This window comes from Cyprinus carpio, chromosome A18, assembly GCF_018340385.1.
Source record: "Cyprinus carpio isolate SPL01 chromosome A18, ASM1834038v1, whole genome shotgun sequence".
In the NCBI taxonomy this organism is placed as follows: Eukaryota; Metazoa; Chordata; class Actinopteri; order Cypriniformes; family Cyprinidae; genus Cyprinus; species Cyprinus carpio.
Window position 1 is genome coordinate 8,080,864 of NC_056589.1, and position 26,764 is coordinate 8,107,627.

Consider the following 26,764-nt stretch of genomic DNA (forward strand, 5'->3'; position numbering starts at 1 on the left):
AGTCAGATTGCAGATTTATATTGCAATATACAAGGCAGCTCAACATAGGACAACCTGAACCAGAGCAAAGGATCAACTCTCTCTCCTTTAATAAAACGTAACTTTAGCAGGTGATGATGCACCAGTCTCCGCTCAGCTGCTCTAATACAATCAGAACATGTAAACAAACATGAAGCTTTGGGCTTGAACAGGGAAGTTTCCCCTCAATATACTGAAATTCCCAAATAATTTCAAACAATCTTTGAGTATCTAATCATACATGACCCTCTCTAAAAACACTCAAATCTCGATTTGACCCCATTAAATGTTGTGAAATATAGTGAGCTGAGAGTCAGGTGATAATACATTTTAGATTTATAATACATTCATTACATGGCATCTCATTATCGCAAATTAGCACCTTCCACAAATGCATAAGAATAAAATGCCAATAAGAAAATGGCTTAGTAATTATAATCTTTTTTTTTTTTTCCTAAATCTCAATTCTCTAAATGAAAACCATTCTGAAGGTCCAGCCATATCATGGTCTTCCTATCTAGGGCTGTAACCACTGCAAATATTGAGGGAATGCACCTGCCCCCACTCCAAATATTAAGATTACTGGTCGGTCGGTATGTATTTTGCAATGACCGTTTCCTAAAATTTTACCCTTGGGTTGAATCTCTGCTCATATCCAACCAAAAATTATTTGTTTGATGATAGTGAAATGTTGAAAACCAAACTGCGCTCTCATTACTTTAAGGCACACAAATACACTGATTCAGGTAAACTTGCCTTGAAAATATCCACACTTAAATAGTTGTATATTCACAATGACACTATCACTGGCACGAATCTGCACTGGTAGGTATTGCAGTAATTGTACACTTATAGTGAGTATGTAATTGAGGCCTCTTTTAAACAAGCAAAGTGAAGCGTAACTCTCAGATAGGGTCTAGTATGGAGCTGAGGTTGGGTTTTGCCACAGAGCTTGGTTGGTTTGTAGTAAGTAATGTACTGTTTGCAGTTTTATGTAATATTTTGCCCAGGAACCAAAAAGCAAGCTCTCTGAAATGGTGTAAACTGCAAGGAATATTCAACAACGTAAAAGGAGACAAAAATGGTCTTGAACTTCATAGACCCAACAGTAGGAAAGGAGAGAGGTTAATCAATGATCTTCCTTACATCATAGTTGAAAGTTGACTTTATGGGATTACAGGATTCCCAGTGATTTTCTGAAACTAAAAATGACCACAGAGAATATTGTACCAGTGTGATCCTGTGCTGAGCCTGTGGGTTTAAAAGCTTGACGCAGCTTGACACACAGAACTGCTGCATGGAACGCCACACTGTAGTCGGTTAAACATTGTCATCGTCTACACTTAGCAGCACAAATGTTGAGGGTACTTTTACCCTGTGAGTTTTAAAATCAGTAGTCCAAGCAGGATCCCTGGACATTTCTTTTGCACACAGAAATGATTAATTAATGTCTGGACTTTTGTGTCCAAACACATCTTATGTTAATGCACCTTAAATGGGATTTAGTTTTATGACAGCGATGACTCAAGCTTGTTCTCAGTTTACTGGAAAAAAATAAATAAAATAAAAACATGGTCAATGAATGCACACTGGTTAGCCCCAGGGACTAATCAAACAGAGACACACATGTCCCTTTCACTCTGTCTGTCTTCTGGAGAGATATCCAAGCAAGAATATCATATGTTCCAAACAGTTGAACAAATACAGATCACATTGATGGGGAGAACAGTGCACAGGTAGCATATGCTGCCAGATCGCCGCAGCAACTACACAGCTGCTTTATGCTGAACGTCAGCTGAGACCTTTGACCTCAGGCGTCCCTGCCGCCTTGAAGATCAGAATCTGTCACCTGCCACTCAAGCATGACAGGGCAACGTCATAGAGAAATAGCATAACTACCCGAAACAGAAGCTTTGGCATCCGATTAATTTCCCTTCATAGGGAACAGAGACTGGCACACCTTATCTCTGCGTGCCAAACGCCTTTACTGCCACTGTCCAGTCATCGAGTAAGATCCTGCTAAGCATTTCAGTAGCTATACTTGTTCACTGCCCTCATTTGTGCAGTCTGTGGTGCAAAGCCATTGGGTTTGAGTGGCACATCGGGCTTTAACGATGCTGTCCGTTTGATGGATGTTCGTGGTAAAGACCCATGACCACTGTAGCTGCTCTGCCGGGATATGGAAGGTGTCATAGCCATTGGTACCCCGTGAGAGTCTAGTCTAGTGGGTGGGGTAGGAGTTGGGGGCATGTACCCACCTCTGTTCAAACTAGGTTGCCGGGACACTATGGCCCCGCCAGGTGAGTGCAGCCCTTTGGGTGGCGAGGAAATGGAGTGTCGCTGGGATGAACTGCAGTGATACCGCTGTCTCTCGAGAGTGCCCATCTGCCCTGTGGGTGATGTTGGTGTAGTTGGCACATCCAGTCTCTTGGTTGGGCTATTCCTGGTTAAAGAGGAAGAGGGAGAGTACAAGGAGGCCTCTCGACTTGGGACTTTGGGTGGAATCTCCGTTGGGCTTACAATGGGTTCCAGCATTAGGTGCTGTCGTGATTTGGGCATCTCCACCATGATAGCTTTGGGTTGGTTCTCATTCAGGTGCTTCAAGAGGTCATTCAGTGTGTTCCTGGCATCCACAGTATGCCGCTGGTCTTTACGGCCAGATTTGGAACCATGTTGATCACTATACTGGATCTTCTTTTCTGCTTGAGGCCCATCAGGAGTACTGAAGGATGCCCTGTTCTCATGTGTGGCATTGGGCAGTACCACGGCACTGGGGATGTGGGGGTTGCTGACAGTGGAATGGGGTGGGGGACTGGAAGGATGGTACTGCTGGCATGTGGGTGTCCCATCTTTGCGGGAGCCACCTAACTTTCCATGAGCTCTCTCCCATTGGTTCTTAATTGGCTGAAGGCTCTTTTGTTGCAGAACTGGTGTGGACTCGGGTGTAGGCAGTGCTGCTAGTTCTGGTGGCTGCCCACTCAAGAGCATCATCTTGGTGTCTCCGGTGGTTGGCACCTCCCCCCCATTGCTCAACAGGTTGGTGTAAAGTTTGGGAGTATCCATATTGGGTTGGTACTCTTTCACAGGACTGTCAAACAGACCGTTAAGCTTGGCAAAGCTGCCAGTGGAATCAGTGCATGACTGTGCGGACTCGGCATCTTTTTGGATCTTGCGTGGATTGCGAAGGAAAGCATCTCTATAGCAGTAAACGACCATGCCAGCGATGAATGCACCAAGCAGGAATGCAGCTAACACACAGGAGATAAGGATATTCATATGTACCATCTGGTTAGATTCACCTGCTTGTATTTCCCACACACCTGCAACACAGATAGCCAAATACCATGTTAACACACTCGCACAGATGATCACTGAACAACTCTCTCTTTAAGCAAAAAGTCACCCCCCCATAATCCCCACCCCACCCCGCAAAGTATGCTCAACAATTTAGTGTGAATCAAAAGCATACAACCATTAATTCCAACATTTTAGAAGATTTTTAAAGAAATCTACCTAGCAAGAAATTCAGAAAATACAATGAGATATCCTGTTATTATATTAGTAAAGGAGGCAAATTAGTAAAGAGGTGTGGTGGAACATTTTATTGCACATGGGTTGCAGTATCAGGTGAGTTAGTTTGTTGTTGTTTTACATGAGAGTTTTCCTAAAGAGAATTAAGCCCACTGTCTTTGTTTAGTACCCGAGGGTGAGTGTTGTTAGTGTCCGCATATATTTGAAAGAATTAGTTGGTGAATAATGTTGCCCGAGAGTAGCTTAAAAGTGTTGCTTAGTGGCAAGGCCTTTGGAAGATTTTCTAAAAAATAAAAAACCATGGGCAGAGAAAGAAAAGGATGAAAGAAGATAAAGATATAGCCATTTAAAACAAACTGAACAAAAAATGTCATAGAAAATGCATTAAATGAAAATATACATAAAATAAAGTTAAATGTGGAGGACAAATCATATAACATAAAAGATTTTTAAAAGTAGGGAAAATAATAATAAAAAGCTTTATACGCTGATGGAATCTAAGTATAGCTGCCTGCATCATCTCAGTACACTTCAAGACAACAAGGCATTGTGCTGACCCGAAAGTTTTCAAGAGCACTTGCACTAGGAGTCTGCATCTCTACTTTGTTAATGTAGTGTGACTGATTGCAGTATTGCTTATCATGCCATTCCGGTAAGGAATGGGCTGCTATCAGAGATGTATGCACTCAGTAGACTAGCAGCACTAATAGCAGCTATTACCCAGAATTCCATGCAGCAGCGCAGAGCGCTCTGGTCAAGGCCTTACCCTCCAGCACACCTGGTATATGCTCAACAGAACGTGAAGTGGCTGGATCATCGTTGAACACAAATTTCGGTGAGCCAAAGAGTTGGGGAATCTGAGTGGGGATGGTTTGTGGTGATTGTATGGGTTCAGAGGTCGTGGGCACTGTGACTGACGATGATGGCAACTCCATGTCTGTAGCGACAAACAAACTGTTATAGAATCTGAGCCCATGATAGGCGCAACATAACGATTGGGGTTAGTGCATACAGACAGGACGTCATACGTCAGTTTATACGATTCATTGAGGAAAATTTTTAGAGATTGACTCTGATGTTATGAACCATTACAGGGAAGTAATGGCTGTGCAGAGTCTCAGGTAAGGAAGATTTCAGCCTGAAAGGAGGGAAAGGATGAAGATTATCTCTAATAGAATGAGGAGACGACAATATAGTCCAGGGAAATGATAAGGTGAAGGCAGCACATATCCATGCAAGAACGAAAGAATGAATGAATGAAATGATGGACAAGCTGGTGCTGAGAGATCAGGTGCCTCTCAATGATAATGGTGATGATATGAAAAGCACAGGAATAAGGGTAGGTGCAGCAGTAGAGGAGAAAAGAAAGGGAGAAAGATGAACTCAAGGAATGAATTCAGTGCAGTACAGGAAACTAACCAGAGGTTGGGTCACCATATGATTTGAAATCTGGCGCTGATGTAGTGGCCAAAAATTCTAAAAGAATTAAAGGAACAGGAAATCAGCATAAAATAACAAAAATAAAAGTCTGAAATTATAAAAACGCTAAAATAGTTTGTACTAAAATACAAAAGAATAAAAAAAGTGTTTGTTTTCCTCTGGTTTACGCTGTATCGCTCTTTCACTTTCTGTAATGTTAAGGCCTACACAATGTGTGTGTAAATTTGTGAGCGTTTAATTGTCAGAGGAATTAATATGATGTTTGTGTGATAATGTTAATTTCAGTCAGCTGAGAGTGTGAGGGGGTAATTGACGTCACAACTTCTAACTAATGTTTCTGAAAAGGGGCACGTATTGATAAGCTCACCATGACAATCGCCGAGGTGAGCTGTGTTGCCATATTCAACATCTTGCTCATAACCAGTTCTGCAAAACAGGAAAAAGCATAATAAGATAATGAGTTTGTACTAAGGATTCAAGTTTTGGGCATCATCATTAATATATATTGTTTTGCCTGTTTAAAAAAAACAGCAGGCATCAAGAAGAAAAAGAATCTAGCTCAGCTTTGTTGGAAATCAGTGATTATTCAGTTTAGTGTGCTCAGTATATCCTCCTTGCATTTTCTAGGTAAATCTGAATATTTTTGCGATTGACTTACTGCATAGCTGCAGGAATGCGCTCACAAGCTCCATGTGACATCCATCCGCAGTATGGGTCTCTAGATGCAATACAAGACCTGCAAAACACCAAAAATATTGTTTATACCAACACAATACAGAAAATGAACACACTACACAATAGTTAAAAAGATTTTGTGCTGTCCAAACTACAAAATCGAAAAATATTTGAAATGGATATGCCAAAAAAATAAAATTTAAATTGATTTTGCTGCCTGTATAAACAGTGTTGCAATCAGGACTCACTTTTGACAGGAACTGTGTCGTTCACAGCGGCTGAGTGGTATTCTGACCACACAGCTGGAAAAGGCCACATAGAGTGTGTGGGTGTCTTTATCTAGATGGAAAGACAGAATTCGCCGATCGTCCTCATTGCTGGATAAACACCTGGGAGAAAAACAGAACAGAAGGAGCGAGATGGTGAAGAACAGATAAATCACATGTTATCGGATCTATCCGTCAGTCACTGTTTTCTTCAGTCACAGCTCAGCAGAAAGAGAACAAAAACACACACACATTGAAGAGGGAGAGTGAAAACATTTTACTTTCACATTAAACAGATCTAATCTCATCTCGAGGATCCCAAACTTTCATTCAGGTCACAATTTGGCACTCATTTCTGGGTAAATAGCCAAGACTGCTTTATAATATGACTCTGTTGTCTACAAATAAGTTTCCCACAATTTAAAGTCAAAGAGAATGTGTCTAGAGACTAATCATGAGGTAATTATTGGATGAGAACATACTTGGCTTGGTTGAAAACATCGATCTCCTCTAGTAGGATGCTGTCATTTAAAGACAGTGGGGACGTCTTAGCCAGAACTTTTAGGACGATGCCTGCCTCAGAGCCAATGAAAACCACTGTGTAATTCTTCTGGGGTCCTGCAGTGTTATCAACGGTGAGTGCCGTGAGCCTGTACCTACAAAGACAAAGGAAAAACAGTTGAGTACAGGGCCGCTTTTCAGTCGCAAGGAAACGCCTCATTTAAAACAGCTTAACTTGAGCTGCTCAGGACAAAACATGTTGAAACGTGACACATCTATCAAGACCTGAACTAGTTAAATAAGGCGTGCCAGTTTTTTAGAATGTGAAACCAACGCTCTTTGCTGGGAGGGTTATAAAATGTTTACCCAATACTTATTTAACAGCTAACATTGGGTCAAGATGGCAAACTGTTCAGTGTGTTGTATTGTAATTATATGTTTTTATGTAAAAATCTGTGCTAGTATTAGATTTCTTTCTGATGGTTATCAACAATTTTTTTCTGATTAAATGTAACCATTTCAGATAAATCAAAGAGAGCTGGTGGCTTTTCCTTTCAAAGTGGGCAGACTTTGCTGTTGGTCAAAAGTCTTGATTGCAGCAAATCCTGCGAAAAGTGTCAGATCAAGGTTTTTCAGAATGGGATGAATGGTGGCACTGTGCCCGTACCTGACTCTTGTTTTGGTGAACCATGGTTCGTCTCCAATGGAGGGGACTGAGGCGTCCATGAGTGGGTGTGACTTGATGAACTGAAGGGTCTCATCTGGAAACTCGATGGAGGTTTTGTAAGACTCTGCTGAACCGTGTCCCGCACAGCAGCCGGGTCTGAAAAGAAAAGAAAAGTTGAGGGAAAGAGGGCAAAGATCCATGAGCCACATGCCTGTAACTCTATACCCGCCTCCATATGGCCACTGCACACACAGGTTAAATATGCAGCATGTCCAATTATCGCTTGTTCATTTTTAATGTCGCAATGATAAGCCGTCATGCACTAGTGCGTGCACAAACCTGGGCTTTGGCAGCTTCTCCTCTGGAAATGGTGTCCACACTGAATCTGCTGTCTTTTGCTCTTTGAAACGCCCATGGAATGCTTTCTCAATGTCCGCCATGGAGAACGAACACACCGCAGAGCCAGGGATACTGAATAAGTCAGAAACAGTGGCATCAGCACTACTCAGCCTGTTTCCATGTGAAGATTTTGTGGAAAGGATTGTGACAAGCTTTACCTGTTCAACTGGGTGGTGAAAACTCCAACCACAGAAGGCACCCCATTAATGTTGATGATGTCCGTAATAGCCTGAAGGACGTCAAAGTAGAAAAACGATTCTCCAGGAACGGAACAGTTCAGGCGAGCCTTAACAAAAGATGTCCAGTGTTTTTCCAGCACCCGCTGAGACCCTCCCATGTCATTTTTACAGATCCGAGCCACTCTGGAGTAAACCGCCTGCAGCGAGAGAAAAATAGCGGGAGAAACTCAGCATCGCTCTCTAAATAATAGATATATCTCCCCGGCGGCTAAGTTGAATCTAAATATACGCAAGAAACATTTTTTTCTCTTAGAACAAAACTGCTGTGTGCTAGAGGGCTTGAATTAGCACCATGTAACCATCTTAATAATTCACTACTGTAAAACCTGCTCTCGATGCAGGTGTTGATTGCACTATTAACTAAACTTAAATATTCATTAGTCTATGGTATAAAGAAGTCATTATATGGGCCAATTTAAAGCAAATCCTGAGGCAATGGATGATATATTGACCCTCTGGGACAAACATTTATCTCTAAATAAATGCCTATGAATATTACATTAACATACAAATCAGAACTACATTATTACAATTCAGAAACCATGGTATTACCATTTGATACCATCACTAATACCATGGTACATTACTTTTTGTGTGTGTTTTGTGAACATCTGTAGCAGTGTTAGCATTGTACATTACATTGTGAGTCATACCTTTCCCAAGTTGTTGTGCTCGGCTGCGATTTCTCTGTAAAAGAAGTAGACAAAATCCCCATAGTCCACGGCGTGGAGAAAATGTGGCTCTGGAAGAGAAAGAGAGAGAAGCATTAGCATCCCCGCCGCTGACCTCAAGTTAAATTTTGATGCGTTTTTGTTGGAATGGCTGAGTGTTGACCTAGTTTGTGCCACAGGAAGCTGGATTTTACATCAACAACCGCCATTTTCTGTCCTCCCACATCGACTTACTTCTTTAAGGTACGGTTACAGATTATAGATCAGATGTGTACTGGGTTCAACAAGGTTAGCATAAAATGCTGACTAGCATGTACATTAAGCAGACAAGCAAGAGTTTCTGTACCTTTTAACCACTTGGAGTCATACTTGATGGTGCGAAGGGCAGAACCGTCTCCCATGCTGCGATAAATCACAGCATCGCTGGCCAGGAAGTCTGCCACCGTCGCTGAGTACAGCTTACCATCTATGACATAAATACATGAGCTTAAAACACACTTCAGCTTCACTAAACACAATTACATACAACTCAAGCAATGTACTTGTAATTTAGCACATGTTTGAGAAAACTAAAGGCCTATTCACACCAAAAACAAAACGGAAAAGCGAAACAAATCTCAGAGGAAAGGTCTATTTAGACCAAACAAAAAAAAAAGGAAAAAACACTGGTCATTTTTAAATGCAAAATATAATGAACAAGATATTAAATTTTTACTTCCTTGCACCTGCTCCAGGTACTGAAAAAAATCCTGCTGTCTAAACAATAATAATAATAATAATAATAATGAATAGAGTTTCTTGTTTTAACCATAAATTTAGTGAGTTTAATGCTTAAAACAAGAAAAATATTTTGATATTTGAACAAGCAAACAAGACAAAAATAAAGATTAAGAGTTTTTTTGCAGTGTGTGGCCAGTACAGACTCATTCAGATGCACGTGTGATTTCAAATATCAAAATGTATTAATATTAATATTAATATTCTTGCCAGGTTGTGCCGTTCCTGTCTGTAGCCTACACTAAAAGAGCTGGCGTGAAGACAGAACGTTCTTGTGGCTTCTGATTTATGTTCAACATCAGTCTCGGCTCTCATTGGAGCGTTAATTTTATCCAAAACCTTTAAAAATCATGGCAAAGTTATTCATCATCCTCCTCATTATCCTGACAGCTCTCATACCAGCAAACAGGGCAACGTTCGTCTGCTTGGCATCAAACGGGCATCGGGCCAAACCGCTAATCTCTTCCCCATCAAATTCCAAGTTATCCAACTAAATAAGAGAGAGAAAGAGAAAATATAGAGATCCAGAGTCCTTATCTTCATTGTACTGTAAAACTGCTCCCATTCATATTAACCAGTCACTTATTAAAAGCAAAACAACAGACAGACAGTCACGTAGGCCTTGTAAACAGCGTGACTTACCCTGTAGTAACGGCACATGGGGTTGAAACCATTTGTTCCACAGATGAACACAAGATCATCGTTTCTCGGAACCAGGACTTTAATGAAATTATGGCACTCATCCTGAGAGGAAGACAAGACAGTGACATTTATGGTTGCTTCAGTGTTGTAAATACTACAGAACCAGTGACAAGTGATTTATGCTAAAAAGGTGGAGGACTCACTCGGTGCTTTCCCTTCATGGCACATGTCTCCCTGTCCGCCTGCCCCGACCGCCACGTCAGCTTCTGTGACATCACACACCATCACCATTAGACACAGCTTCCCACCCGCACACCCTTAAATATTAACAATGTACTACACCATGGGCAGGGACGGAAAGACAGAAACAGAAACCTAGAGATTTACAAAAAGTGCTGCCATGACTGGAATTGGAACTTAGATTAACAAGAGTTTTTATCACTTGTCACGCCTCGCTGGGACAAGAGCACTTTGGTCATAAATTAATTTACTGTGAACCCACCCTGTATGGAATAATTTCATTCCTGTAGGACTCTCTCAGGCTCACTAAATACACCTGGTCCCTGCGAGACAGAGAGAGAGAGAGAGAGAGAGAGAGAGATAATTAGTTTACACACAAATTACTATTCATATTTAAACTGTCCATCAACCAGCTCATCTGAACTGTCTGAACAGGTCAAACGGTCGAAGATCTCGCTTCCACATCCTGTGCTGACTTACCTGCCCGCAATGAAAAGCGTATCATGAATCTTGGTCATCAGCTGAAAGTCCAGTCTGTGCTGTGATTCGTTGCCAGAGGGGCGTCCACGGAACACGGGGTACTGTCGTGCATCTGTAGAACAAGCAGATGCGCCGTTATTCAGTATTAAGTTGATCGATGTTGGTATTGATTGGCTTCGGCAATTGCATGTTAAACTGCCCTGAAGAAAGACTTTGCTAAAGTAATGAATATTACACCAGCAGGTCCCGCATTGACGTCCAGCGAATGCACTGTCAGCATGCTGAAGTGTTTTCTCACTGCAGAGCACAGCAGCGCTAATGCTAATTTGACTCTATATGTGTATGTCTTCTTCCAAAGAATGTGGATGGCTGTTTCTTCAACAAAATACATGCAACTCCTTTCTGTGCCTTACCATAATTTATTTTCCAACCTTTCAAATTACTTATTGTGCTTTTATTGGTTTAATCTAGTCCCAAACCCAGACTTTCAATATTGAACTATAAAAATCCATTATAAAAATATATTATTTTTTATTATAATGTTGTTTATTAAAACAAGAATTAAACAAGCCATTTCAATATTTTTTAGATTTTCTTTGTGATGTCATTTCCAGCACAAATAATTTAGCTACTAAGTTTATTTTTAAGTTAATGTTAGTCAAAAGTGTCAATGAAGAACATGTTAAGGATAAAATAGAGACCTAAAACAAGAAAATATGTGTATAAGAAAAACCATGGATAAACATCAATTTAATTTTAGAATATTATCATATATCATAGAATATTATTGTCTGCCCAAGTTTAACTTTGTTAAATTATGCAAAAAGTGTGACTATTTTTGTGACTTCTTTTTTCCATTGAAAAACAAAACAAAAAAATCCATTCTGTACTGTATGTATATCCACTAGCCACTGCTTATGGGAAATGTGATGCACTAGTGAGAGTGTAAAAAATGTGTGCTTTACGGTTTATTTTCTAAAAGCCTGCAGTGCCAAAGGTGCCTCTAGTTGAAGAAAGACCCGTGTGTGTTTTTTTTTTTTTTAAGAACTTGATAAAGATCTTATGCAGATGGTGGCAATTCAGAAACAGTGTGGTGTCTGCTGGTTCTTACAGTGTCGGTCCACAACATCTAAAGGGATGTTGTCCTCAGGAAAGCTCACAGCCTCCAGATGGGACACCAACAGCAGCAGTAGCAGCAGGTCAATCGTCAGTTCTCGCCACCCCATTGCTGGCACAGAGGTCACACACCTCCTGTACTGCACTTATGTAGATGTTACCTGCAACATACACAAACACATGCAGTCAACACCATCAGCCACTATTTATAACTACTTTCTCTTGTGTTTTTGTGCATGACCTCTGTCAGGATTTGCTACGTAGATTAGAACGTCTGGTTTTTGTGTGTATGCGTGTAGGTTCACTCTCAACAGATCATTTAGAGTGTGTGTGTATGTGCATGGGTATTTGGCAGCCAATACCCATAATTGAAAATCTGTCCATGAGAGGAAGGTCAAAAAACAGACAGAGAGGGGGTTGAAAGCGAGCGCTTAAGACAACACAAATGCAAACGTTGTGCTGTCAGCTAGCTCTGATACACACTTTAACATGTACACTGTATTTAAGGATGTAATTTGTGTACTATTAAGTGTGCAGCCATGTGTTTGAATTGAGTACTATAATGGGGAGTGTGTTTGCTGTGCCTGGCACAGAAGTAGGGCTGTGCAATTAATCGCATTTGATTGTCGTGCGCATCTCGTCAGTAAAGCCGGTTCCGTGATTAGTAGTAAATCACCATCACCTGCTTTCAGATTGAGCGGCTTTCACTACACAGAGCCGTATTTCACTGACAATTAGGCAAAATCGCCCTCATAATCGCAGATGCATCGCATTCGATTTCAAACGCGATTTCGCCTAATTTGTCAGTGAACTACGTCTTTGTGTAGTGAAAGCCGCTCCTTTACCGACAAGATGCGCATGACAATCAAATTCGATTAATTGCACAGCCCTACACAGAAGTCTCCAAATGGACATTCAAACAAAGATTTTCAGAGCTCTGCGTGCTGTGGTTGGGGTCTTCTCCTGGAGAGACAATCATCTGTGCATATTAATGAGCAGTGTAAAGTCAAATATTTATAAAGCTACAAATTATTCATGCCAGCAAAGCCCGAACGGATATAAGCAATTTACATGGAGACAACAAACAGCTTGGCAGAAAGAAAGAGAGTGAGTGAGTCAGGCCTCAACCACTTCCTGAGTGCGTCCCACCACACATGCTTGCATACTGTATTGACATTTTTGCAATTAGCTGCCCTGCGCACCTGCTCCCATGCTGTACTATGCATATGCTGCCTGTACCACCCTGCCATTATTGATTAGCTGTTGATTGATCAGTTCTCATTTAATCAGCTGAATGGGACATGGCCTGGGGAAATTCTCCAACTGAAATACGACCCACAGTCCTTCAAGGAAAAGGAGATTCTCTGCTCATCTGTTGCCATAATGGATCTTCATTTCAACAGACTGACTACAAGGGATTCTGGGCTATCATGCTTTGATCGGACCAATAGAAATGACTCTTTCTCTGACATTTTTTTTTTATATGAGATGAGAGAAAAGGTTGATGATATGAGAAGAAGAAGTTATGAAAAGAGACAGAGAGACAAAAGACAAGTTTAGGATAGAAGACAAGAAAATAAAGGAAAAAGGGAAGGGAAAAGGCAAGATGAGACGTGGTGAGAGAAGAAAAGGTCAAAATGAGAAAACGGAATGAAGAGGTGCTGAGATAAGCATGAGAGACAAGATAAGATGAAAAGAACAGATAAGATGAGAAGACAAGAGACAAGACAAGGCAAGAATTGAAGCAAGGAGAAGAGCTGAGAAAAGGATGAGAGGCTTGATGAGAATTGAACATATGAGACAAGAAGTGAAAAAGGAAAGATGAGATGAGAAAAGAAATAGTTGAGATTAGAAGAAGAAGACAAGAGGAGCTGAGGCGAGACAAAAAATAGTATAGACAAGAGGGACACACCAGATGAGATGAGATGAGACAAGTATGAGAGACGAGATGAGACCGGAACAAAATGAATAAGAGGAGAAGAGAAGAAAAGGAGAGGCAAGACAAGACCACCGCCAAGAGAAAGAGAGACAAGATGAGAAGAAACAAGACAAGAGGAGGCAAGAATTGAAGAAAAGTGAGGCAAGGAGAGGACATTAGACAGGGATGAGACACTAGATGAAAATAAAACAGATGATACAAGAAAAGAAGGGACAAGATGAGAAAAAAAGAGACAAGAGAAGCTGAGACAAGACACTACAGATACCATGAGAAGGACACACCAGATTACATTAGAGAAGAATGAGATGAGAGGAGAAGGAGAGACAAGATGAGACCAAAAGTGAAGAAAAGACAAGATGAGGTAAAATGAGGCAAGAACTGAAGTAAGGAGACACAAGGAAAAACATATGAGACAGGGATAAGAGACAAAATAAAAACCCGAACAGACGATTCCAAAAAAAGGATTGAAGAAAAGATGACAAAAATGGATACAAGATGGAGAAGTATGGAAAGAAAGAGAACAAACAATATGAGGATGACACACTGGGTGAGACGAAACAAGTGTGAGAGACAATATGAGATGAGAAGAGAATTATCAAAATGAACACAAGATGAGAAAAGGAGAACGAGGTGAGACAAAAATGAAGTTGCCCTTGCCCGTGTGAGCTTGAGTGATTAAAAGCTTTAATGTTTGGACAATCAGTGAAAGTCAAACGCCAGGGGGTCAAAAAATGTGTCTATCATAACCGAGTTCCAAATTAATTTATTTTCCCAGGTGCATCCTCGATCTGTACAGAAGTGCACACATCAGCAGAATGGCTCTCTCGGAGGGGTCGGGAAACACCGTATGGATTAAGCGATGTGTACGAGAGGAGCCCCAGTTTAATACAGCACTGAGAGTCTAATCACAGCGCCATTTCTTTTTCCTCCGCCTGGATATTACTTCAAGAAATAAAGAAGGATATTTCCAGCACCCTGGAACATATTCATTGTCAATGACAAATTCCTCACAAGCTCTAATCATTATTCGCAGACACACTATAATACCACAAAAATTCCGGTGCACGAAAAACACCAGGCTTGGGCAAAGAGAGCGAGAGAAACTTAATGCAAAACAGAAACAAAGGACATACAAAGGTCAGCCGTCTTGAATTTCTTTTCAATACACAGCGAGCGCAACATGTTTTCTATTGAATGTCTTGGTTTGGTTTTCCATTCTTGCCCTCCGGTGTATGAGCCTGGACAGGCCCTGCGTGGAGCAAGGCAACAAGTCACGCAACATGTCAGTGTTTAGCTGCTCCCTGGCTACTCTCATTACAGCCTCTATCCGTGCGGCGCAATCGCACACTCGTTGATGTTTTTGGCTGCATTTCCCGGGATGCTGGCACGATGCTTGTGTTGGCAGGTTGTTCCAGGAAGATTGCCTGCAGCAGATCCACCCAGCGCCCGCCCGCGAGAGTCCAGCTGCAGGAAATGCGACAATGAAGGCCAAAAGAACAAAGCCAGTCAGTGACGCTCTGTGGCTTCAGTTAACCTTGTGAAATATACGCTCCCCAATGGAAGAAATCGGTGTAGCTGAGTGCTAAGGTTAGTTTCATGCATCCTGATGCAGGAGAGAATAATGTCACTTAAGTGAAGAGCTGCATTTCACAATCACTTTGCTTTAGTTAAACATGAACCCTGCAGGTCTGCCTGAGGCCTGACACTGAGAAGGAAAGTGAAAGAATACATCAACAGAAGCTTTAAAATAGGGTTGGTCAGTATGATCGTATATACCACACAACGGCAGAAATGTGCCAGCTGCTAGAGAATCTGATGCTATACCACGGTAGATATCACTGCTCATGAGAGCTTTACATTATTTACACATAAGAGCACAAGAAGAAACATGGAAAAGCGCGTTTCCACCGAAATTACCCAGAACAATTGTAACAGGAACTTTTTTCCCCAGGAAATATTTTCCCCCCAGACCTGTTGCTTTCTGTGTTTCCACCGTGGTCTCAAGTACCGTGAAGATTAGGAAAATAGTCTGGTGACGTAGGTCTGCGCGCGTTTCTCAATACAAAGTACGCAAATTTTGGACTTGCATCCTCGGTAGTTCGGACTTTGCGAATTCGACTCGGGAGTGTGATCTCCCGTGGACGGGACGACGCAAGTCCGGTAATTCTGCAAACAGCAGCATACTTGATAACATCAGTCAGCTTGCCTTGGCTACTTCAATTTTCCTCACTGTATATTTACAATAAAATGAAATAGGATATCAAATACCACTGCCTCCTTTCGTATTCATTTAAACATAATAATAGCCGCAGAAATTTACTTAGTTCAGGGAAATGTGTATATATACAGCCTACATTACAATGAAATAAAATATTATATCAATTGCCTCTTTTTATTTTCATTTTAACATATATATACATTGAATAAAGAGCAAAGATTACCTATTAGATTTACCCAAAATGAATTATATTTTATGTTTAACCACTAAAGAGACATCAGAGCCAGTGGCAAATGTCAGAAGGACTAGCTGAGTTGAGACTGCTCTCAGTGGATACATGAACACTGAGCTCCCGCTGATCGTGTGGAGCTGATCATCTCCGAAATCGGCAAAACATTTTTAAATATGCCTCTCTTTATAAATAAACCACATATTTGAGTTTTAAACAACTCCATTCTCGCCTGAAATACTTTTAAAACTACATTATTATCTGAATAAATGGTGGTTGAAATCAAAATACAGTGTGAACTCAACCAATCAGCATGTTTAGCGCCCAAGTCCTGCCCCCGAAAGTTCCGGACCTTTGAAAAAGTACTACCTCGCGAGGAAGGACTTTCTGAGGGGCATTTTTTTTTTTTTTACCCGGAACTTTATTTAGATCCTGGCTCCTGCAGTGGAAACACACCGAGTACCAGCCCAAAGTTTCTAGTTCGTGGGTAAAGTTCCAGCAGTGGAAACGCGGCTAATGCAGAGAAGGGACATGTGCCACACTTGTTTTTGAACTTGTATTTAAGTGTAGAACTAGTAATTCAAGGCATTTGTTAATCACAACACAAAACAGAGTTTAATAATTTATGATTGCCGATTTATGATTCCCAAGTTTCTGCATTATATAATACAAAACTAATTTGTGGTCACAGGTCTGCATATGTTGTTTGTGTGTTACATATGGATTATTTAAATATACTTTTAACTTAACTTTATATAGATTTTATACCTCTTGAAATTAAAATCATATATATATATATATATATATATATATATATATATATATATATATATATATATATATATATATATATATATATATATATATATAAAATAAACCCAAATAATATTATTTTATCATTTAGTAATTTTATTATTTAGTAATATGTATATTATTTAGTTATATAATTGTTGAGATATTGGTAAAAAATGTATAAGATATCGATAAAACTGTCATAAGATTTTGGTCATACTGCCCACTAAAACTGTAAAATGATCTTGAAAAATGGGCCCTCATATCTGTTTTCACAACTCAACAGTTGTGATGGGTTTCAGAGAGACTCACGCAGAGATTAGAGCTCTCCCACACAAGAGCACTGAAATCACAGTTGTTTACAGTGGGATTACAATTGAGAAGTCACAACTTGTTACTCCACAGCTGTAAAACGGGTTACCGCCCCACCTGTGCAGTTTTACTCCCCACCCCCACTCTCCCAAAGTCATCTCCTGCAGGTGTGTGTGTGTTAAGGGAACAATAGAGAGCACGAGGTCCGTTCAGTCCCGGCCAGTGAAGAGACCTCCATGCTTTAAAGGTTAAATCAGTTACTCAAGCCTGACCAAGGATGAACACAAGACAGCAGGACTGGCGTGGGCTTAGTGGACACAATGTGGCCAGCTGTTGTGACTGACTTTATTCACACACCCACATGAAAAGTGCTGAATCTGCTTCATGGTGAAGTTTCAGGAGAGGTAGATGTTATCTGGCGCTCTCTGAAAGAGGGTTGACTGGTTCAGCAGAGATAAGAAGAATTGCAGGGGGGCAGTGCACTCTTGTGGTATGCATTTATAGTAGTTTTAAGAGATGAATCTTTTAAACTCAGTGTCACTCATTCATGTAGGACAAATAAACAAAAGCATACACTGGGAAAAAAAGTATATCTCATTAACTTCCATTTGGTCAAACAGCAAGAAATGGTTAAAAAAGAGCAGGGAGTGCTGTACCAATTAAAAATGAGCTACGGGGTGAACTATCATACATGACCAGCATCCTTCTGAGGTCACAGTAGAAGTTGTAAGACTAATTAATTTGATATACAGTACATTCACATAAGCCTTCTTTCTTTCTTTTTTTTATTATGGAGATTTTCCGTTGATATTGACTTGGTTTTATACTAAGCAAATTATTTTTTTTCTCTCTGACCGCTAAACCAAACCCTCACAAAACTGCTTTCTTGCATTTTAATTAAGACATTATTTAGTTTGTTTACTAAGCTATTTTCCTCATGGGGAACGTTGGCTGCTTCACAGGATGTAGGTGATTTCAGGTTTTACTGTCCTTGTAGGGACAAGCGGTTCTCACAAGCTAGACAAAAGCTCAGCACAAACATACACTCAAGACTTGTTTTTAGCTGATGTTTTAGTTGTTAGCTTATGTTTTATGTATTTGCTCTACAATTTTAGCTGGTTTTGAATTGAAATATTTTAATTGTTTAAATGTTTGTTTACCATTGTAAATTATCATGTTTAAAATAAAATGGGTGGATTGAGGTTATGGCATAATAATTGTTATGAAAGAAAATTAAGTTTAATGTACAACAGATGTACAGAATTTAAACTTATGTTTTCTGTTAATCTAACAACCCACTCAAATATGGTAGGCCTACATGAAGTTATGAGACATTGCAAAAAATAAAAAATAAAAAAATTAAAAAATTGTTATCGCAATCTTCAGTCTCACCCTACTTCATGTTTTGCACTCAACATTTGCTTTCAGTAGTGTTTTGCCTCAACACGCTTACACAGAACCAAGCAAGATACTTGTGCAATCTCTTCGGTCTAATGACTCATTCACTCAGTTCATTCATTCTTCTGACGGTTGCCACTCTCATAAAAAAAAAAAAAAAAAAATTGTTTCATTTCCTACGTGCGTATAGCCTATATCACAGCGCATCTCGGATGTTACTCAACTGTTTATCTATGACAGATTCAGCCCAGGTGAACAGCATAAAGCATCTTCAAACTAAACCTTCTCAGCTCGGAACCAGACCTGAACCCCGTCTATGAACAGAGCATGTGAATCAAGGCATTCAATCTGGAGCTGAGCCGTGACGAATCTCTTGAGTTGCGGTAAATGCATAAAGACAACAGTGAAGTGTTGGGTCTGTAATAGCTTCTGCTGGGAAATTGATTGTGTTAATGCATGACCATGGGCTCCAAAACCCACTTTACACAACAACAGCAACACTATCTCTCTCCCTCCATCTACCTTGGACCATATTTTATACAGGCAGTAGAGATATTATTATTGTTTTCTTCCTCCAGAGATCGTATCAGTTTGAATTAAATGATGCAACTCACAGGCAAAGGTTAGATGAATTTAAGGCTCTAAATCTTCCTTGTTGTAGCTTACTACTGTGCAAACTTGGCTCCCTCATCCATCATCATTACGGGACAGGAGGGGCCTGAAGTGCATTATGGAGATATATCTGTTCCACCCAATGTCAGAAATTAAAACTGGAATTGATTTTCACTGGCATTTATGACCTTTATGAGGGCTATTTTTATTTCTTTCCTAATTTAAAACACAACCATGCCGCCCAATGCCAAACAGGCTATTTCAAATGAATTAACTAATTGAAAGTGACACTAAAGTGTATGAATACAAGCATTTCTATTATATACCTTTCAATTGTTAAGTACAAACATGGGAATTCACTGGAAAAGCATGTTGCCTCTATATTATAAATATCTGTGACATTTTAGCCTAAGTCGGGTTAATTTCTGACCCTTGTGCCATCTATACCGTTTATTATATGTAGGAATAGAAGCGATACAATTGAGGAATTAAAAGATTGAATCTGCTTCTGTTTCAGCTTTGTGTGTTTTCCCACACTGAAATGTTTAAATCCCGCTTTTGTAGGCTAATTTATATTTTTCATTTATATTATGATAATATCAAACATAGGGCTAATACAAACGCTATATATAAAGTATTTTCCCTTTAATCGAATAAACGCACTGTATCAACAGGATGTGTGGCACTGTTTTTCTCATTAATAATGCCAAATACATTCATTTATTTTTATCCAAGCGCTTCCAGCCTTCTTGAATTAACAGTCTTATTGCAGGAAAAAAAAAAAGTTGTGGTACAGCAATATACTCCATTTACTCAAAAATCTGTGACAACAAAGTGTGAGAAGGAAAACAGAAATCCTACCTGAACGTTCTCCAAATGCATGTAGACTGCGATACACTCCGCGTTATATTCCAAAGTGTTTTACGCTATTAAATCCAGTGAAGATCACACAGCATGTGTGCAGCTCGGTCCATAAAGCCAGAAGATCCTCATGTATTTGTTTTATCCGAACCACGCAAAACAATTCCCGGAGCCCGTGGGGCTCGTCCAGCTCCTCTTCGTGATAAAGCTTTGTGATCTTCAAAAGCTCACCGATCAAATGGCACCAGGACCCTCCCTCTCCTATAGTACCATCCCCCCGTGAGTCACCAAACCAAACCAATACAACTCAAACCAAATAACACCAACTAAGTAACTACCTGGAGATCTACTCTTCAGAATGAAGAACTTTAAGTGCGTGCGTCACTCCGCTTATAAACAATCCGAATCAGTGTGAATGGGTAACAGGGTGAATAAAAATAGCTCCAGTTCTATTTTTGCGCTGCACAAATAGAACTAGAGTAGACAACCGCTGATGTTTTGGAAATCCTTTTCTAGTCGTTTCCTTTCCCCTTTCCCCCTCTTTTTTATTTTTTACTGGCTCAAACGCTCGTAACGCTGCATTTTCTCTATGAAATCAACTCACCTCATCTGAATCCGTGATTCTCTTTACGTGATTTGGATCGCAACAACTCTGTCAAGCTTGAAGTGTCTCTCTGCGTTCTGAGCGGGGAAAAACAAACTAATGCACGGCAAATGGTGTAACTCGATCCATCCCGAGTCCTTCCATCAGAAGAGCCAACCACAGCCTATAGCCTAGAAACTGATCCCTCCCCATTCCCTCTCTCTATCCCTCTCCCTCTCTCTTTCTCTCTACTCCCTCTATCCACTCCAGCGCTAGTAGATGTGGTTTTTGGCTGCTTTCCTTTGCTCGGCTGTTTTTTTCTTTCTCCTTCCAGAGTGTGAGACCTTTATTTTCTGTATATGTGTATGCTTGTATTTACACATATAAAGATATGTATATAATATTATCAACTTTTGCAATGTAAACACTTTTTAACATACAAATAAAGCGTTTTGGATCTCTCGTGTGTGTATACATGCCAGAGGCCCTCACATCTTGGTGACCCTGAGGGGCCACCCTCTTTTCCCAATCCCTTCCCCCAGCAGTAAGCTGCTTGTTAAATCTTTTCCACAGAACTGTTTTGGGAAGTGAGGACAACGAACCACACTCCTTAGAACTGCTCTTTGGAAGGAAATCTTAACTTTTAGCTCGAGGCGAAAAAGGGAAGAGGGAGGACAATTTATTTTGACACAGTGCTCCCTTGCATTTTCACCATCAACCTTTTAGAACCATTTTCAATAATGAAAGTTGTGCATAGAAAACATTCTCTTAATTTGTACATGAAATGCAGCTGTGATCAAAGTTTTCAAAGTTTATTGTTCGCATATGCAGCACAAATAAAATTCAAGCTTGTGGTATGTGGTATATTTCGAAATATTTCGGTGATCAATTAAATATTAACATAAGCTGCTGCATGAATTAGTTACAGATTCACTTTGCGCTGTATTGTGTGCGAGTGTGAACATTAACACAAACGAGCTGATAGTCAAACAAAGAACGTGGCAGAGTGTTAAGAGGATTTGCAGTTGTGCAGAGACACTGCCGTCAGCAGCATTTAGTATTGCGGTTCTTATACCTGCATAAATTTTGCTGTGAAATGCACATAAGCATCTAAAAGTCAATATTATCTCTGCTCTCAGCAGTTGCTAAATCCCTATTTACTGCAATTGGAATAGATAATGATTAGAATATTAAATGCAAATATAACTGTGGAGAAGCAACTCAGAATGCCAGCACATCATGCAGGTAATTGGACAGACACACATGCGTATAGGTATAAGTTTTAGAATTTGTTCCACTGACCTAGTTGAGGCCGCTGTTAATAAACTCATCAGCACAGGTTAAGACATGACGGGGAAATAGAGCGTGTAGAGGAAATTGAAAAGTGAAAGTTTTATGTCCTAAGACCTCCCAAAGTTTTTTTTTGTTATTCAGAGGTTGTTCTTTCATAAGCTTATGAGACATAATCAAGATTTCAGTTATGCTTTGTTTCAACTTTATCCCAGATGTTTCTACCAAAATTTCTAAAGCTGGACCGTGCACAGGGGGGTGGCCCGGTGGCTAGAGCCACTGCCCCTTTGCCCTCATTGGTTGAGGTGCCCCTCTTACCAATCCCCCCATCACCCCAGCTCAAAGGTGTCTGTTACAGCTCCGCTAAAGATCCGCTGATTCTGCTAATCCGCTCCGTGTTTTCCCGCTGCTCCGCAGCATCACTCACAATCTGTTTGCTGCTGGAGAGTGGAGACCACAGTCCCCGAAGCTCATTGCATTACCAGGTAGATGCATTAAGATCCACATTAGTCAGTGGTTGATTCGCTGAATTAGTAATAAGTTGGTAGTTTGTTTGTTTTTGTTTTTGTCGGTAATGGCTCAGCCTTCTAAAAGTGGTAACAATTTGTGCAAAAGTTGTTGGCAAACTTTGTAGACAAAACAAACAAACGAAAAAAGCCTTCACAAAAAAAAGACACAGAGAAAAAGAGCGAAGGGTGGCTGCTGAAGGCAGTTCAACATTCCAAACATGATTACAAAGCTCCAGCAAGCCAGCAGGTAAATCATCATACAATATTTAGCAGGTTGTCACACTTTAATTCTTGTAATTAAGTATATTTCCCATTACAATCACTTGTACTGATACTAGTAATCTATATCACGCCATATTTTATTAAAACCAAATTAATAGTAGGCCTAAATAGTAAAAAAAGAAAGCAAGTTGATTGAAAGTAGTTGTCTATCTATTAGTATATAATATAGACTTATGCTGTAAAATATTAAATTAAATGTCTAATACTTATAGGGGAGAGTGGGGTAACATTAGCCACTTTTTACTTATGGGGTCCTAAAGATAAGGGAAAATGATGCAGAAGTACAATGAAAGTATCTATCCTATTCAAGTGAAAGTATTCCGATCATTTTAAATGATCAGAATGTATCTATGACAAAGGGTTCTAAAAATATGGCTTCTTATAAAAAAGTGTTCCCATGGCTCAGTTTGCCCCAGGGTTGGGGTAAGTTGAGCCGAGTCGAGTCAGTGGGTAGATGCACCATCTAGGTGTAAAATAACCATCTGACGGAATCTGATCCAAACCCATGTGAAATAAATAATAATAATTTAAAAACTAATTTAATAATTTCCTTTTACAGACAGTCATATTTATTTTCTTAAAGTTAACTTTAACAACACAAAACCAACCAATTTAAGTGTAAATTTCAATATTTAATTGTTTGCATCTCTGAAACAATATGTTGAACTCCCTAAAAAGTTGTAGCCTTCCTAAAAACAGACTAAACAGAGTTTGTTGGCCATTAGTGACTATAGGTGGAAAGATATTTTATTTATTTATTTTTATTTGTTTTCATAGCAATATCTGGCAACACTGCCAGAACTTAAACTGATAGTAATCAAAAGAGCCCACAGGTGTGTTATTGCTGACAGGTTACCACATACGGTAAGGCAAACGCAAAAAAGAAAAACCCATCATGATATTATCTGTGAGAAACATTATCAACACTATCAAAACAGTAGCATATAACACTAGTGCAGAGATCTGTAGAACAAGTATGTTGCGTCTATGCTATTTCATATTGTAGTTACATTTTCACATAGTTGTGCCTACAACATTCATAAGGGCACTAGACAAAGCAATGGTTATTAATGAAAACTATAATAGTAATAGACCTATGTATTGCTGAATGAATTATAAACAACTAATAAAATTATATACCCCTAACATAATGGTGCAATGTGATATCATTTAACAATGCTCATTCCTTCAAAACAGAGAAAACATCTTTCACAAACATCTACATAACGGTCTCTTTTAAAATGTTTAGTGTATATGATGAGTGGGGTTATTATAGCACAATTCCCACCCAGACCACACTAATTTTCAAACCCTGGATACGGCCATGGTGCCTTCCATTCCCCCAATGTGTTTCTCCTTTTCACTGTCTGGCAGAAACGATGCATGGTTCCAAAATACATTGTCACATGACAGTAAAAGTGTACAGTTGCCAAGATGCAGGGGGTGGGTCAACGTACCCAATGGCTCAACTTACCCCACTCTCCCCTACTTCCACTGAAGATGAGACAGAAGCAGGCTCAGAGAGTGAGGGAGAGCCCACTCTTATCAAAACGACTACAATAAAGTCAATTATTACAGCTGTCTTCTCTTTTAACTGTATATTTGTAACAACTGAATAATTTGTATTAACAAGCATCCAGCCTCATTGTGCCCCTTTTTTTGGTTTGAACTACTGCTCCTCAAAATGTCTGTGCACGGCCCTGTTCTTAAGGGGAATATTAATAATCAGTTGTTGACATACAGTAATAGTAGAGCTATAGTCTAAATAGAATGTTCATAATGAGAAATTTGACTTGTGATCACAGACTGTTATCTTGGCAAATCTGAGCATAGTTTGTGAGATTACGGAGATCTCTTCAGAAACTCCAGAGGATACACATTTGGGACTTTTTGGGACTTTTTAGGGAAACATTAGCAAGAGACATATGCTGAGGTCAAAAGACAAAATCTCAATTTAATTACATAAAAGTGATTTTTCTTTAATATGGGCATAACCTTCAATACTGCATGTTCATGCCAATCAAATAATTAATATATACATCCAACATAAAACAAACAAACAACAACAACAACAACAAAAAACAAAAACTAAAAAAAAACAGCTTTTTAAAACATATTTATTTTATTTCCTTAAGCTGTAATAGCCAGATAAAATGCATGCAGAGGCTTAATAAAATCTTCCTCGGGGGTCCAGAGGTTGCGGGAGCAATAACACCTGACCCTTCCCCCATACATTTTAACAATTACATGCATGCATAACACTCATGCACACACTTGTGACACACACCTCTCCATTATCACCCCCAGTACTGCTCGTTAACATTTGAATGTTCAGCAGGAAGGCAGAACGACTTCTAAACTACTTGCTACTGGTCTTCCGTTGTCTACTGTTTGTGTGAGATTGACGGCAGAGGTGGGCACTCCCAGCCTCTTGAGAGCTTTGCAGGGGGTGTAGGGTGAAGGGTTAGCCAGCAGACCTCTGCAGCCCATCCAGTCTCACCGCTCAGACTGATTTAGTACCGTCCAGCCCCCACAGATGGCACAGAGAGACACACACAGAGAGACAAGGCTGTGGAAGCGCAACACTTGTGTGACAAATGCAGCCCAGACCAGCATCATGCCACAGACACGCTCTTAATCGGGCAGTGTGTGTGTGAGGGTCTGGAGCCTTTGAGTCCGACTGCTTGACACCCAGACTGCATAACTCGCTTTGTCATAATGTCATGCTGAATTCTGTGCAATACTGTTTAGTATAATTTATTTGGACAGTTTCATATTTCCAAGGGAAATGTCCATCAGTACACAAATTAAATACTGCAGATAAATTTGATTTTGAATAAATATTGGTATAGTTCTTTGGCAGAAAGGACAGTTTTGTTTATGCCTAATCGTGAAAACCTGTACTCCACGCTCAATTCCAAATAATTTTTTTGTCACAACCTGTTGGTGAAATTGCGTGCATAGAGGGTGTGTTATTTGTGTCTAACATTATGATTCAGCAATTTAATGTTCATCGTTCTGAGAGAGTGAGAGACTTAACCAGGCTTGGACAAGCCCGACCCCTCCTGCTTCTGAAACCAACTGCTCTGGCATGTAAACCTTCAAAACACTTCACACAGCTGAGCACAATAAACAATCCATAATTACACTCCTCTGCAGACGACGAGTCCTCCATTATTTCTTTCTTTGGATAGTCACTTCCTAGAAAGTATATAGAGAGCAGATGGGATAAAGTATAAATTCATAATTTATTTAAACAGTTTTTGTCTGGGGCCCAATTTCCTACATTACTGTAAAAAAAGACAGACAGACAGACAGACAAAGACAGACAGACAGACAGAGACAGACAGACAGAGACATAGATAGATATAGATATAGATAGATAGACAGACAGACAGATAGATAGATAGATAGATAGATAGATAGATAGATATAGATAGACAGACAGACAGACAGACAGACAGTCAGACAGACAGACAGATAGACAGATAGATAGATAGATAGATAGATAGATAGTGAAATATCTGTCTCAGTGGGAGGTCCAGTGTTGGCAGCAGTTTAAATCTTACAACATGAATATTGGCCAATAAAAATAAGGATTCTGTTTTTTTTCTGATTAGACATTGATGTACAGTGTCATGGTTCTGGGTCATTGAGCTGTAACTACGGTCAACCATCCTCTGAAAGTGCGCTGTCCCTGAAGACACAGCCATGCACACGTCCTCCGAACAGTCAGATCCCCTTAAACATTAAAAAGTCCTGTTTGTTTCTTCAGTTTCTACTCCGTTTACTAAAACAATTCTCCTCAGAACTTGTGTTTAAATTCCAACAGGAAGATGCAGATAGGACATGTATATGGTTTAAGACTATGGCACAAGAACTGGAGATTTTTGTTGACACTTACATTAATTATGAATGTACTGAGCTATCACCGTGGCTCAGATAGACATAATCATATTCATAGTCGCTGCCGTAGGTAATTTCCAGAGGGATATGTCAGCATCCGTGCGAACCAACAGATTGAAGACAGGAAATGACATTCGCGCTCATTATTTATTGAGTCATTGCCATGAAATT

General features: G+C 39.9%; 1 protein-coding gene across 9 annotated transcripts in view; it reads right to left on the minus strand.

Moving 5' to 3' along the window:
- Positions 1-472: 472 nt before the first annotated feature.
- LOC109110051 (semaphorin-6D-like) overlaps positions 473-26,764 on the minus strand; it is a 128,942-nt gene continuing 102,650 nt past the window's right edge. Inside the window, exons 1-19 of one of the 9 annotated variants that reach the window (XM_042774952.1) lie at positions 20,628-20,783; positions 11,658-11,823; positions 10,547-10,658; positions 10,329-10,389; positions 10,030-10,092; positions 9,827-9,928; positions 9,584-9,674; positions 8,754-8,873; positions 8,390-8,478; positions 7,656-7,873; positions 7,438-7,569; positions 7,099-7,254; positions 6,413-6,586; positions 5,913-6,053; positions 5,648-5,725; positions 5,357-5,415; positions 4,969-5,025; positions 4,328-4,486; positions 473-3,338 (exon numbers count right to left, since the gene is read on the minus strand). In XM_042774952.1, coding sequence (XP_042630886.1) covers positions 2,047-3,338; positions 4,328-4,486; positions 4,969-5,025; positions 5,357-5,415; positions 5,648-5,725; positions 5,913-6,053; positions 6,413-6,586; positions 7,099-7,254; positions 7,438-7,569; positions 7,656-7,873; positions 8,390-8,478; positions 8,754-8,873; positions 9,584-9,674; positions 9,827-9,928; positions 10,030-10,092; positions 10,329-10,389; positions 10,547-10,658; positions 11,658-11,772 — 3,219 coding nt within the window. In that variant the 5' untranslated portion in view covers positions 11,773-11,823; positions 20,628-20,783 and the 3' untranslated portion in view covers positions 473-2,046. Of the gene's footprint in view, positions 3,339-3,505; positions 3,833-4,315; positions 4,487-4,968; positions 5,026-5,356; positions 5,416-5,647; positions 5,726-5,912; positions 6,054-6,412; positions 6,587-7,098; positions 7,255-7,437; positions 7,570-7,655; positions 7,874-8,389; positions 8,479-8,753; positions 8,874-9,583; positions 9,675-9,826; positions 9,929-10,029; positions 10,093-10,328; positions 10,390-10,546; positions 10,659-11,657; positions 11,824-20,023; positions 20,602-20,627; positions 20,784-26,764 lie in introns of those variants that run through there. The other 8 variants (XM_042774949.1, XM_042774950.1, XM_042774958.1 and 5 more) reach the window with 8 other exon arrangements.